General features: G+C 55.4%; 1 protein-coding gene across 5 annotated transcripts in view; it reads right to left on the reverse strand.

The window, feature by feature from the left end:
- MGAT5B (alpha-1,6-mannosylglycoprotein 6-beta-N-acetylglucosaminyltransferase B) overlaps positions 1-13661 on the reverse strand; it is an 84099-nt gene that overhangs the window by 24761 nt on the left and 45677 nt on the right. For all 5 annotated transcript variants that reach the window (XM_032177187.2, XM_032177188.2, XM_032177191.2 and 2 more), the window contains one exon: positions 1402-1533. In XM_032177187.2, coding sequence (XP_032033078.1) covers positions 1402-1533 — 132 coding nt within the window. The remainder of the gene's footprint in view (positions 1-1401; positions 1534-13661) is intronic.

Consider the following 13661-nt stretch of genomic DNA (forward strand, 5'->3'; position numbering starts at 1 on the left):
GGGTGGACCCTGCAGCTGGGCAGAGGCTCTGCTCCACGGGGCCCTTCTCCCTCTGCTGCCTCCAGGAGCGGAGGCCCAAGTTCAAAACCCAGAGGGGCCTTATCCCTATAGATCAGCCAACCACAGGGCTGGACGACCTCCCAGGCCACTCTCAATGGGCCACAGCCCCAGAGCCACCCCCTCTGCCCACCCGACCCCCTGGAAGGTGCACTTGAAAAAAAGCACCAAGACTCAGAGGCCCTGCAAGGAGCTCCTCACCCCAGCGTCCTTCCTGGTGACCCAAAATTGTCTGCAGAGTGCTGAGGTCGGCACTTTTCCCCCAGGGAAGGGGCCCGGGGTGGGAGGAGAGAGCGCCGAGTGCATAGAGAACGCACATTAATAATAAAAGCAATAACACTGCCTGTCACTTTTTTCCCTAATAAAATCATGTGGGATCGTCAATGGGACTGGAGAGCACACGTAATAAATAGCAGGGCTCTCTGTGCTAAATTAAGCCCCACATCCCGCTGGCTGCAGTGAGACAGGGAGCAATGGCCTTGGCCTTCCTCCAGACGGAGAGAGAGGGTGGGGTGGAGGAAGAGAGGGGAGTGCTGAACAACTCTCCCCACCCCAAGGTCCCCACAGCAGGGTCACAGCCCTGATTACTGACCCGTTCCCTTATACCCCTCTCTCCAATTCCTCAGCCCCCCTCCATGTAGATGACCCCGGCCCCCTGCCTCCAGCCTCAAAGCAGCAGAGGGGCGATGCAGCAACTCCCTGGGTGGTTTATTAATTATCACTGAGTTAGCCGGGAGGCAGATATGGAAGTGGCAGGGGAGGGGAGGGGAGGGGTGGGGAGGTGAGGGGAGGGGTGGGGAGAGGAGGGGGAGGGGTGGGGAGGAGTGGGGACAGGAGAGGGAAAGGAGGGGAAGGGGGAGGTGGGAAGGGAGGGGAGGGGTGGGGAGGGGAGAGGAGAGGGGAGGGGAGGGGTGGGGGAAGAGGGGAGGGGTGGGGGAAGAGAGGAGGGCTGGGGGAGGGGAGGGGGCAATGGGGAAGCGGGGGGATGGGGAAGGGGGAGGAGGAAGGGAATGGGGGAAGGGGAGGGGGGAGGGAGGGGAAACAGGGAGGGGGAGGGGAGGGGAGGAGAGGGAGAGGGGAGGGGAAAGGGGAGGAGGAAGGGGGAGAGGGGAGGAGAGGGGAGGGGAGGGGAGGGGGAAGGGAGGGGGAGGGGGAAGGGAGGGGGAGGGGAGGGGAGGGGAGGGGAGGGGAGGGGGGAAGGGAGAGTGGAGGGCAGGATGCAGGACAGTACGTTTTCCCACCTGGGCCCAGCTGGCTGAGTGGGGACGTGGGGGCAGGGCATGAAGGAGGAGCTTTTTCCCCTGGCATGCGGGCCACGTGCCCACCCTCTGGCTGCCCTCTCACCGGTACTTCTTGAAGGAGAGTCCCATGTGCTGCTTCATCTGCTGCAGGCCGTGGTAGTCGGTATAGATGAGGTCAAAGGGCAGAGGCATGGTGAGCGGGCAGCTCCCCCGGCCTGGCGGCACCCCTAAGTTACTGAGAGAAGAGCCCTTCAGAGTCTGGGCCCCAAGAAACCCACCTGCCCAACCAGCCGCCCCAGTTCCTTAGAGCCCAGGATGAACTGTAAAAGTGCAGAGAGCTTAGCACACTCTCAGAAAGGAAGTGAGCAGGATGGCCCTGCACGGTAATGTAGGTTTTTCACTGCACAAGGCATCCAGCAAGGGGCAAGTGGGACTGAGGTCAGCGTGGGCTCCCGTGCACCCAGCCTGGGCTACCTGCCAGGAAGAAGGGGCACCTTTTGTCATTGCCACAAATGTGCTCCCGCAGGGCTGTGGCTACCTGGAGAGGGAGCCTTTCTCTAACTTTCACAAATCCCGTGGATGCTGGCTGCAGTCCTCAGCGCAGCTACGTGTTTGTCTGGATGAGGGCCCCAAACCTCCTGCCTCAGAAGAGTGCAGTCTCGCAGTGCTGACTTAGCTCCTGGCGCCCAGGGCTGGCTGAGGCCGCGAGCTGTTGCAGGCCGCTGGTCACCTGTTTCCCACCCCGGGCACCGCACGGGACCTGCCTGCCTTCACCTGCCGGGTTATTTACACACAGGTTTTCATCTGGGACAAGGTTGCCTCTGGTGACCTGGAAGACGCAGCTTGGCCAGAGGAGGGGTGGTGCCCCTCTGCCATCTGGCATCCCATCCGGCTGGAGCTGCTGGGTCGTCTCCTCCTGCTGGACCCCCCAGGCCCCTAGCTCCAGGGGCATGGACAGGAGGACATGGAAGGACATGACCACACGCCATGGCTTCCTCTAGAATCCCCACATCTGCTCAGTCCGCCTCCCTGGAGAACGGTTCAAAGCCCCCTGTCTCAGCAGCCACAGCTGCCAATTTAAACGCCTCTGCCCACAACCCCCCCTGCCAGCATCCGTACAAACCAGCTCCTCCCCCAGAAGCCCCTGCTTATTCCAACTCCACAGCCTCGGTTTCTCCCCTGCAGGGGATGATAAGGCATCCGGTCACTTGTTCATTCAGTTAAGTCTATGCTGAGCCCCTGAGTCAGGTGGGATGTACTGTCCTCCGCAGAGACGGCCCTTCCACGTTCCCTTCCCCACTCCACCAGAGGAGGATGCCCAGGAGCTCAGAATGATGCAGAACCCGGTCAGGCACCTGCTTCCCCAAACACCCCCTCCCCACTAGGTCCTCAGGATAATTATCTTTAACAAATGTTTCTTGAGTGCACGTCGGGTGTCAGGACCTGTGTCCACATCACGAACTCAGAGACCGTGGGATGTGGCCCCAGTCCCAGGAGCATGAGCTGTGTGAGGTGTGTATGCCTGGGGGTGCTGGAGTGGAGATCTGATCAGCGTGTGCTGAGGCACGGTGGGGGCATCCTGAGGAGGGGCCCTTTGGTGGAGGGACGGGCGGGGGGATGCCCAAGCAGAGAAGGCCACGTGCCCTGTCTTCATCTTCCTCTCTCAACAGCTCTTGGTAGGAGCATCACCTCATGGGGCTGGATGTGACCGTCCTTTGCTCCCAACCCAGATTGGGAAGCAGCCAGGCCATCGGACCCCATCTCCCGGGGATGCCCACCTCCCCAGAATTCAGGGTTCAGGTGCCAGCTCTGCAAGAGGCCCAGAACACCTCCTACTAGGGAGGTCCTTCAGGGACCCATATCACAAGCAGAGTCAGGCTGGGGAGGTGATGAGCTTTGACAAGGTCACCTCCTCATTAACGGCAAGGGACCAGGATTGATCAGTTTCCTAAGCTGTGTCTGGGCTCCTTGAAACCATTCAGGCCAGGTGGAAAAGTACTGGACCAAAAGGTGCATGCTCGCTTTGCGCATGCTCAGAAGCTCGGGGAGAGGACTGTGCACACCATCCCGTTAGCACACCATCCCGTGTGCACACCATCCCGTGTGCACAGCATCCCGTGTGCACACCATCCTGTTAGCACACCATCCCATGTGCACACCATCCCGTGTGCACACCATCCTGTTAGCACACCATCCCGTTAGCACACCATCCCGTGTGCACAGCATCCCGTTAGCACACCATCCCGTTAGCACACCATCCCGTTAGCACACCATCCCGTGTGCACAGCATCCCGTTAGCACACCATCCCGTTAGCACACCATCCCGTGTGCACACCATCCTGTTAGCACACCATCCCGTGTGCACACCATCCCGTTAGCACACCATCCCGTGTGCACACCATCCCGTGTGCACACCATCCCGTTAGCACACCATCCCGTGTGCACACCATCCCGTGTGCACACCATCCTGTTAGCACACCATCCAAAGTGGCACCGTGTCAGTGATGTTTCTGGTCACCCGCCGACAGCGCTGCGATGGAAGGAGGTGGGGAGAAGCTGCCAGCACAGGGACTAAGCCATCAGAGGTCAGCCTTGCCCTGCAGAGAAGGGCAGCAAGAGGGGAGGCGCTTTCTCTGGGCCTTGCCCCCCACCTCCAGCTGGTACCCCCACCAGCCTCCTGGGCTGTCCTCACGCTGGCTTCCCCGCCACGTCAGAACCTTTGCTGCTAAGTGTGAGAGGGGAATGTGAAAACCTAATAACCATTTCCTCCTCATTTCTTGTCTATAAACTTAAAAATGGCCAAGGGCTCCTCCATGCCTCCAACCTTCCTGTCTTCCCCTCTTTCCAACACAGACCACCCGCCACACGAGATTCTCTGATCCAGGGCTTCTAAGGCAGTGCCTACCTCTTCAGCTTTTTGGTTGAAATACCCAGAAAGCAAAGGAGAAGGAGCGCAGACCCCAGGGATCTGGAGCCATCACAGGGAACAGCTCCCACAACCTGCAGACTTGATGAAATATTTGGTGGTAGGTTTAAGTGTTGAACAAATTCTGCATTCACTCTGCAAGACATCCCTGTTGTTTCCTGTGAAGCATGGACTTTCTCACTCCCAAAACTCCACCAGTAAAACTGATGCCCCAGAAAGAAGCTTCATTTTTTTTTGCCCTGGGGCTCCAGAAGTCCCCTCTTCCTCACCTCCCCAACCCAATTGAGAACCACACACAAAACGACACAAAGACGCTCCCTCTATTCCTTTCCTTGCAGAAACCACGAAGGGGGTGGCTGCTCCTCCCACATGGAATCTGGGTCTAGTAAAATTAAGATGATCCTGAAAATACAAACCGTAGGTGGGTCTAGGAGCTGCTACCTGCAGCAGGAACATGACTGGCTTCCCTACAGATCTCTGGTTGGTTTCCAGGCAACATGTTATCTCTCTGTCCTGGGAGCTTCCTTTTGCTGCCCCATCACTGAGCACACCCCTGACCCTAGTCCCAGACACCAGGGCCACTGAGAGGACAGATGGGTTGCAGCACGTCGCAGCCCTCTCCTGGGAGACCGTCACGCTGCGGTTCTAAGGTGAGTCCATCATGCTCACCATCTTCAAGGCTAACGTTTTGGACACAGGCATCATTCTATGTGCTTTCAACTTACTGATTCATCAACTCCTTTCATCTTAGCAACTACCCTACCAGATCAGACCTGTTCTCATCCTGTTCCCATCTATACAGATTAGGAAACAGAGAGGCTAAGTAACTTACCCAAGGTTATGCAGCCAGGAAGGAGCAGAGCTGAGATCAGCGTCTTTCTACAATGGAAACTTGGTCACATCTCCCCAGGGTCCTGACCCTTTCCAAGGCTTCCCACTGCCTCTGAGCCAGGACTTCGAGGATGCTTCCCTACCTAACCCCTGTGGAAGCAACAGCTGCAGCCCCTGCACCACACGCTGTGCCCCCCAGGGTCTGCAGCACCCTCTCCGGCACAGGCCCACTGGGTGTGCATGGAGGGAGCAGGGAAGTGGGTGGAAGGTGGACCCCCGCTGAGCCCCACCTTACGCAGGACCCACTTAGGCAGTCAGGCCTCACCCCGAGAAGCATCAGCCCTAAACCTTGGCACCCAGATCCAGAGCCGGGCAGGAGCAGGGGCACCCTGCTGAGCAATCGCTTCCCCCATGCACAACCCGCTCGGTGTGAAGTCAAAGTCTTGACTAAACCAGAAAAAAAAGGAGGAATATTAATGGATGGGGGAGAAGGAATCTACAATAAGACAGCAGCTGTCACCAGCGTGCAACTAAGATAAGTGAGACCGGACACTTCCTGTACCTGTCACACGTGAGGCCAGGTGCCACAGAAATTTCAAGGTGGTCCCGGCCAAACCCTCCCCTCTGATCCTACCAAAGGTCTCCTGCGACGGTGCCCTGTTTTCACAGAAACTGTTCCCTGGGTCTAGAAGACTCTTCTCATCTCCACGTGCTTAACTCAAATATCGCCTCCTCCTCCAGGAAGCCTTACCTGAGACACCCCTCCCACTATGCTCCCTCCATACCTGGGACACACCTGGTCAATGTCCCAAGTCACCTCTTCCCACCTGGAGGTCCCTTTGAGGGCAGGGTCAGGTCATCTTTAAAATTCAAGACCAGGGACAGGACCTGACCCACTAAGTATCTGCTGTATTTATGAAGCAAAACACAAAGTGGTAGATGAGATGAACTGGTTTCAACGTTTAACAGTTGGCCAAGAAAAGCCTCTCTGGAGAGAGAGTGTGGGTGAGTGGGGGGCCCAGGGGTGAAGGTGCCTTGGTCATTCACTGGCCTTTGGGTCTGGACCTGAGCCCAGTGGCCCTCCACGTGCTCAAAGGACATCGCAGGAGAGGAGGGAGACAAATCAGCCCGGAGACAGCAGCATCCCCTTCCCAGGAGGAGTTAAGGAGAAGCCCACATGTCCCCAGCCCTGGAAAACAAGGATTTTCAATGGAAGGGCAGGACGTCCCTGGAGGTGTCTGCAGTGGCCTCATTGCTCTTGTCAGAAGAAATCTGAGCCTCACCCCCTGGAGAGCAGAGAGGTCAGCTGCCAGGAGAGGAGGCTGTAGTTTTATCACTTGTAATTTAAGTTTACTTTTATGGGCAATTTTACGCTAAGTGATTGGCTGGAGCAGTGACATGAATTGAAAATGCCGTCCCCCGACAACCTTCAGCCAAAGGTGCCCACGAGGCTCGGCTGTGCATTTCCACCAATCCTGCTGAATCCGCAAAACACTCCTGTCCAGACCTTTCCGCACCTCCAAGGCCAAGTCCTCATTTCTCTTGGACTCTCAGTCCAGGGCTGGGTCAAGAGGACGGTTCAGCAGCCCCCACAGATAGGAGGGTGGTGGGAGGAAGACCTCAGGGGCAGAAGGAACTTGAAATGCACCTGCTGCATACCCCTCCGTCTGCCCACTGCCAATAGCCAGTGCTTGGGAAGGACGGGGAAGTTTGCATGGAATTGTCAAACTAGCTGGTTAGAATATATTCCTGAGTGTCCCCAGGCCAGATGAATAGGAGTCTAAATCCCAAGATGAAAGGGGTAGGGGTAGGGTGGTCCAGGGGAATGGAGCATTTCTGTAGGTCACCTGGTTAGAGTTGGCCCCTGCACTGTGCCCAAACTAATCCATCCACCAGGAAAAGCTACCCTCTCGGGGGAGAAAGGAATAGGAAATTATTGTTTAATGGGTATGGAGTTTCAGTTTTGCAAGAAGAAATCTGGAGATGGATGGTGGTGATGGTTGCACCACAATGTGAGTGTGCTTTGCCACTGAACTGTGCACTTCAAAGTGGTTACAGCAGCACATTTTATGTTATGTGCATCTTACTACAATTTTTTAAAAAGCCAGCCTGGCACAGTGGCTCACGCCTATAATCCCAGCACTTCTGGTGGCCTAGGTGGGAGGATCGCTTGAGTCCAGCGGTTTGAGACCAGCCTGGATGACATGGTGAAACTCTATCTCTACCAAAAATACAAAAAATTAGCCAGGCATGGTGGCACGCACCTGTCATTCCAGCTACTCAGGGGGCTGAGGTGGGAGAATCGTTTGAACCCAGGACGTTAAGGCTGCAATGAGCTGTGACCACACCATTGCACTCTAGCCTGGGCAACAGAGTGAGACCCAGTCTTAAAAATATGAATAATTTAAAAATAATTTTAAGTCAACCCATTCACATTCCTGGCTCCCATGCCAAGCACTCTGCCTCCCAGAGGGGCTGAGGCCCCATCTTCTCCAGCTGTCATGTTCCCCACCTGCCTGGGACTCCCAGCTGGCCACAAACAATATAGGGGCTTAGTAAATATCCAGGGAAGGACTGGCTCAGGCACTCTTTGCTAAAATATCAAAGAGGAGGATGGGGAGATGGGATGAGGGAGGAGAAAAATAAACCTCCACTTAATAGAAGAAACCCTCGGCTAGGAATTCAAATGCTGAATTCTGGCAATGAAAAATACCCCTGGGCAGGAGCTCCAGCAGGCATTTGCTGGGTAGCCTTCCACAAGCCACCACCTCGCTCTGGTGTCCGCCTCCACATGTGGGACACGTGCTCAGGCAAATCTCCACAGTCTCTTCTAAGCTAAAAATTCCCTGGTTTTATTTCTCTCTGTGCCTTTGGTCTGTGGCTAGAAATAATCTCTCCAGGTAGTGCTCAAAATGTGGAACACACTATTCTCTCTTTCTCTTGTGTGGGAGGGACCTAATTAAAAAGAATCCTTGCAGAGTGCACAGAGATCTTTGGCTCCAGGGGCTGAAGGGCAGGCAGGATCCACAACTTCACTGGGTGCCTCTCAAGGGGAACACACAGCTGGGGCAGCCTGGGATGTTCTGTCTCCCCAGGGCCCTGAAATCCTCCAAACCTGACTAGTGCCCATTTCCCAAGCATCATGGGCAGCCCTCGACCCTGCCATGGCCCATTACCAGAACAGGCCACTGTCTGGTCCCTGACAGACCAGATAGGGGCAGAAAGAAGAAGCTCAGAGGTTGAACTGGGCATCTAATGAGCTGCTTTAGGAAGCAGGGGTTAGGATCACGAACGAGGAAAGAATTACACTGTCCTGCATCATTTTCTTCCTGCCCAGGATGGACTGACCTCCCTGTATCCAACGGAAGCAGCCCAGAGTTGCTTTATGGAGCCACTGGGATGGCCCTGCCGTCAGCTCCCATCTCCCGAAAAGGCAGATGCCCTTGAGCATCCCCAGCACGTACCCCGTGCCCTCGAGGGTTCAGGGCCACAGCTGAGAACTGCCAGGCCCCCTCAGGGTCCGTGGCTTAGAGGAAAAGGGAGTCCAAAGGCAGATGAGGGCACAGTCCGGGTACTCCTTAGCCAAAGCCACCACAAAGCATGGGTGTGGGGGTGGGGGGTGCGGTGCAAAGCGTGCAGTTGTTGGGGGGGAGCCTCCAAAAGGGAAACTGAGGGAGCAGCGTATCCTAAACACTGCAGACCCAAAGTGGGGCTGGCATCCAAAGCTGGCACTTTCTTCCCCAGCGTTCTTTCCTAGTAAGCAAACTCAGGGCTAAGAATAGGGCGGTGCTCCCAGGAGAGCTAGAGGAAACCGCACACTCACCCCTCTGGCTGCCAGCACGGCTGCAGGAAGAGAAATGGGAACTCGGCCCTCCGGCCGTTCCTGTCCTCTTCCTTACAGACAAGCCTCGATTTCTAGAATAAATGCCCGTAAACGCTGAGCCCAAACCCAGGTTTTCTCACCCAGGCTTTAGCTCCTGGTGCTCAGGCCACCCCGAGGGTCCCTCTATTTGCTCTGGGCTAGGACCTGGACGTCGGGGATTATTTTTAGTTCCTCGGGTGATTCCTATGTGCCAGGGGCTCTTGCTATTCTATCCGGTTCCACCAACCTTTGCTGAGAACCAACCTGTGCAGGGGCCTTGGGGTAAGACTCTGCTGTCAATCCTACTCAAGCAGTCTCGGTGGGAGATGAGGGCCAAAAGCTAAGATGCAGCCCCTGCATCCTGGATTCGGATATTGAGGGCCCCTGGCTCCACGCTAGAGATGCCGAGGAAAAAGCAGTCTGGCTCCCAGGAAAATGCATTCCTTTTACCAAAGCTCCTCTGACTTGAGGGGCAGGTGGTCATATAGGATAGTGTTTTGTGATCCTAAATAATTTCAAAATGGAGTCACTTATGACAAGTGACTCAGCCCACGGTGAAACTGCTGATCCTTCAAAGTGATAAATGTATGCTGGACTGGGGTGATGAGATGACACCTGCTGTGGGAAGGCACCCCCGAGACCCAACAAGAAAGTGAAGCCAGAGGCAGCTGAGAAATGACCATGGACGGCCCTGAGGAGGCCGGAGACACAGCAAAGAAACGGACTTCGAGGGACATTCGGACCTGCCAGGCTCATCGGTCAGCGCACTCGTATCCCGAGCCACTGGTCTGTGTGTGCTGAATATATTTGCGGTGATGGTTGGTGTGCAAAATCCTCACACTAAACCTGGACTTGAAAGCATTTAATTGGCCACTGAGACATAGTGAAACCTCCCACCTGGCGTTGGACTTAGCACAATTAGGCTGACTCAAACCTGACAGCGTAGTTGGGAGGAGTGCTAGGGGGTTATTCGTACCATCCTGTGCTTCTGCCAGCTTCACCCAGAATAAAAAGCCCCAGACCAGCCCTGGTCCCAGTTTCCAAGAGGCAGGAACCCCAGAGTTTGACCCTTCCCGTGGGTGGCTCCTTCCAGTCTCCCTGACAGATGGTTCCGGAAGCTCGTCCACTGCCACCTTCCTCCTCTCCAGCCTACCATCTGACAAGACGCTGTCTTGGTCTGTCCGTGGCAGAGGAAGAACACTGGTCCCCTCATCCCTTCTCAAGAACCCACGACCCGTGAGATTCACAGAGGCCCTGATGCCTCCTCCCCAGGGACGAATCCTGCCTCCTTTAGGAGCATCCAGAAGCCAGCCCTTCTCCTCATTTCTTTCTCTTTTGAGTTTTTTCTTGTAGAGATGAGGTTTCACTTGTTCAGGTTGTTCTTGAACTCCTAGACTCAAGGGACCCGCCTGTAATCCCAGCCCCCCAAAGTGCTGGGGTTACGGGTATGAGCCGAGGGCCTGGTCTGTCCTCATTTCTTATCTGATCTCCCCAAGTTCTCCCCAATCCACCTGGGGTGCATGGATCTCTCATGAGGGCCAGCGACATCATTTCCATGAGTCTTCCCTTGCAGCCCTCCCCAACACAGGCCAGGCCAGAGCTGGGAAAGGCGACACGGCACGGCCTCCATCGGTCTTGCTTATTGGTCAATGTTCAGGCTTGGCCGGGGGCCTTGACTTGCAATAAACAGACTCTCTGTGACGCCAGTGCAGCGCGTGGAGCATGAGGGGAGGCGAGGCCCTTGCAAGGAAGGGTCTCTCCTGGATCCCGAGGAAGCATGAAGGGCAGGGGCCAGCGCAGCCCCAGGCCCCAGCAGCAGAAGCCCATGACCTTCCACGACATTTGGCTGCACTGAACGTGACCCCGCCACACTCGGCATGCTGGCGCCTGCTCCCTCTCCGTCCCCTTGCCCGCCGTCTAGGTCTTCTGCCTACCCAAGTCTGAACTTCCCGGGGAAAGGTTCTGACTGCCAACCAACTTGGGTCAGGCGTCTGGCTGCCAGGCCTCTCCGCTGGGATGTGTGGCTCCTGCGCTCGCTCCCCGCTCAGCCAGGAGGTTAAAACGCCTCCTTGAAACTGAAGGCAGGGGAAGGAAAAAGGAGACAGGAGAGGGGCCGGGGATTTTTAGTGTAATGTAACCATCGGCCTCTCGTACCTCCTCTTGGAACAGGGAGGGTGATGCAGGAGAGCCGCCGTTCACAAGTCCAGGTGCCAAGATGCCCTTCTTCCCCACCTTTTCCTAATCTGTGTGCTTATAAGTTATAAAATATTCCAAGCATCCAGAAAATTACAGAAAATCATATAATGCTCCAATGCTCCCGCTTCTCAGCCTTGTCAAGCCTTAACATTTTGCCATCTTTGGTTTGAACCCTTTTTATTTCGAGGGATAGCATATTACAAACCCTGGCAGAGCCCGAGGGTTGTGTTTCAGTCTTGTCCACTTCCTCTCGTCTCCCGCTGCCTCCACCTGGCTTGTGGGAAATGCTCTCCCCTCCCGCATCAAAGATAAAATAGAAACTGTCAGAGAGGAGTGCCCGATCCCCGGCCCCCAGCCCAGGCCTCCCACCCCACTGCATGTACAGTGTACCCTGGTCTCTTCTCCTTCTCTCCTCTCAGGGCAGAAGAGCTGTTCCTGTCCCTCCCGCTGGGACCCTCCCCTGAAGCCACTGCCAGTGATACTCTGTCCCTCCTATGTCCACAACCTCCCTACTGTTCTGGCTCCTTTGCATCCACATTTAAACATGAGTGCACTCTCTTATCTTGAAAAATAAACAAGCACACCTTTGATCATGGGCTGAACTGTGGCCCCTAAAGGAGGGTGAAGTCCTAATCTCCGTACCTATGAATGTGACTTTGTTTGGAAAAAAGGTCTTTGCAGAGGTAATCAAGTTAAGATGAAGGCATTAGGGTGGACCCTAATCCAATTTGACTGGTGTCTTTATAAAAAGAAGAAATGTGGCCGGGTGCAGTGGCTCATGCCTGTAATCCCAGCACTTTGGGAGGCCGAGGTGGGTGGATTACCTAAGGTCAGGAGTTTGAGACCAGCCTGGCCAACATGGTGAAACCCTGTCTCTACTAAAAATACAAAAATTAGCTGGGCGTGATGGCACACTCCTGTAGTCCCAGCTACTTGGGAGGCTGAGGCAGGAGAATCACTTGAATCCGGAGGTGGAGGTTGCAGTGAGCCGAGACTGCGCCACTGCACTCCAGCTGGGGGACTGGGCGAGACTCCGTCTCAAAAAAAAGAAAAAAGGAGGAAGAAAAAATGTGGACAGAGTCATGCACGGAGGGAGGAAGAGATGCGGACGTAGGGAGAAAACACCGTCTACCCCTCTAAGAACGCCTGCGGCTACCAGAAGACAGGGGAGAGGCTGGGACTGACGCTTCCCTAGCGCCTTCAGAGGGAGTCTTGATTTCAGACTTCCAGCCTTCAGGACTGTGAGAGGACACATTTATGTGGTTTACACCCCCCAGCATGTGGTCCTTTGACTGGTCACCCCCAGGAGGCAGACACACCTGCCTGCGATTCTGTAACCCCTGCTCCTGCACTCTTTCTCCTCCCGGCTCCTGGCCAAACTCCTTGGAGGAGTGCAGACACTCATGACCACTGTGTCCTCCCCATCCCGCCTTCCACACTCCCACAGCCCACTGGGTTTAGGACCTTTGTCCCCACGACTGCACCACAATGCTCTTTCCAAGGTCAGCAATGACATCTATGTGGCCAAATTCTCTTTCTTTCTCTCTCTCCTTCCTTCCTTCTTTCCTTCTTTCTTCTTTTATTTTTGGGGCGGGGGGGACAGAGTCTTGCTTTGTCACCCAAGCTGGAGTGCAGTAGCATGATCATGGCTGACTGTAGCCTCAACTTCCCAGGCTCAAGTGATCCTCCTTCCTCAGTCGCCTGAGTAGCTGGGACCACAGGTGCACTTGGCTAATTTCTTTGGTTTTGGTAAAGACCAGGTCTCACTATCTTGCCCAGGCTGGTCTCGAACTCCTGGAATCAAGCAATCCTCCCACCGTGACTTCCCAAAGTGCTGGGATTACAGGAGTGAGCCACCCCACACAGCCCCATGTGACCAAATTCTTTGGACATTTTTCAGTCTCCTTCTTACTTGGCTTTTCAATGAGCAATGTGTTGCTGGCCACATCTCCTTCTAGAAGCATCTTCTCATGGGCACCCATGACTCCACATCTGGCTCGCTCTTGGCTACTCCTCAGTCTCCTTTGCCTGTAAGAGGCCTTTCTGTGCTGATATTTCCCAAGTCTGTGCCCCTCAAGCCTGTTTTCCCATCCTTTGACAACTTCAACCACGCTGTGTTCAACCACTCTCAACGGCCAAGACCCCGTCTCCATGCCACACCTCCCCTGGGCCCATCACCCAGTGGCCTCCATGGGGCACCTCTGTTTCAACATGTGTGCCCCAAACCCAGTGCTTTTCTCCTCGCCCCTCAGAGAAGAGAAGCATCCTCCGCCCTGGAGCTGGTTTGAGCTGCCCACATCAGCCTGATTCTGGTCAGCTCAAGCTGGTTTCCAGCAGCTGGGCCCAGTTTGCATTGGTTCAGATCAGTCTGTGCCAGTCATATCCAGAACTGATCTCTGGGTTCCAAACCTAAGACCTGCCTCAGCTGGTCACAGTGGACTGTGCAGGAGGAAGCAGATGGAGTCCCCACCTTCGCCATTCCCTGGGGATCCTCCCCAGCCTTTCCTTTGGGCACCTGGCCCCAGGCAGGAGGCGGATTTCCAGCCTG

This window comes from Hylobates moloch, unplaced genomic scaffold, assembly GCF_009828535.3.
Source record: "Hylobates moloch isolate HMO894 unplaced genomic scaffold, HMol_V3 SCAFFOLD_15, whole genome shotgun sequence".
In the NCBI taxonomy this organism is placed as follows: domain Eukaryota; kingdom Metazoa; phylum Chordata; class Mammalia; order Primates; family Hylobatidae; genus Hylobates; species Hylobates moloch.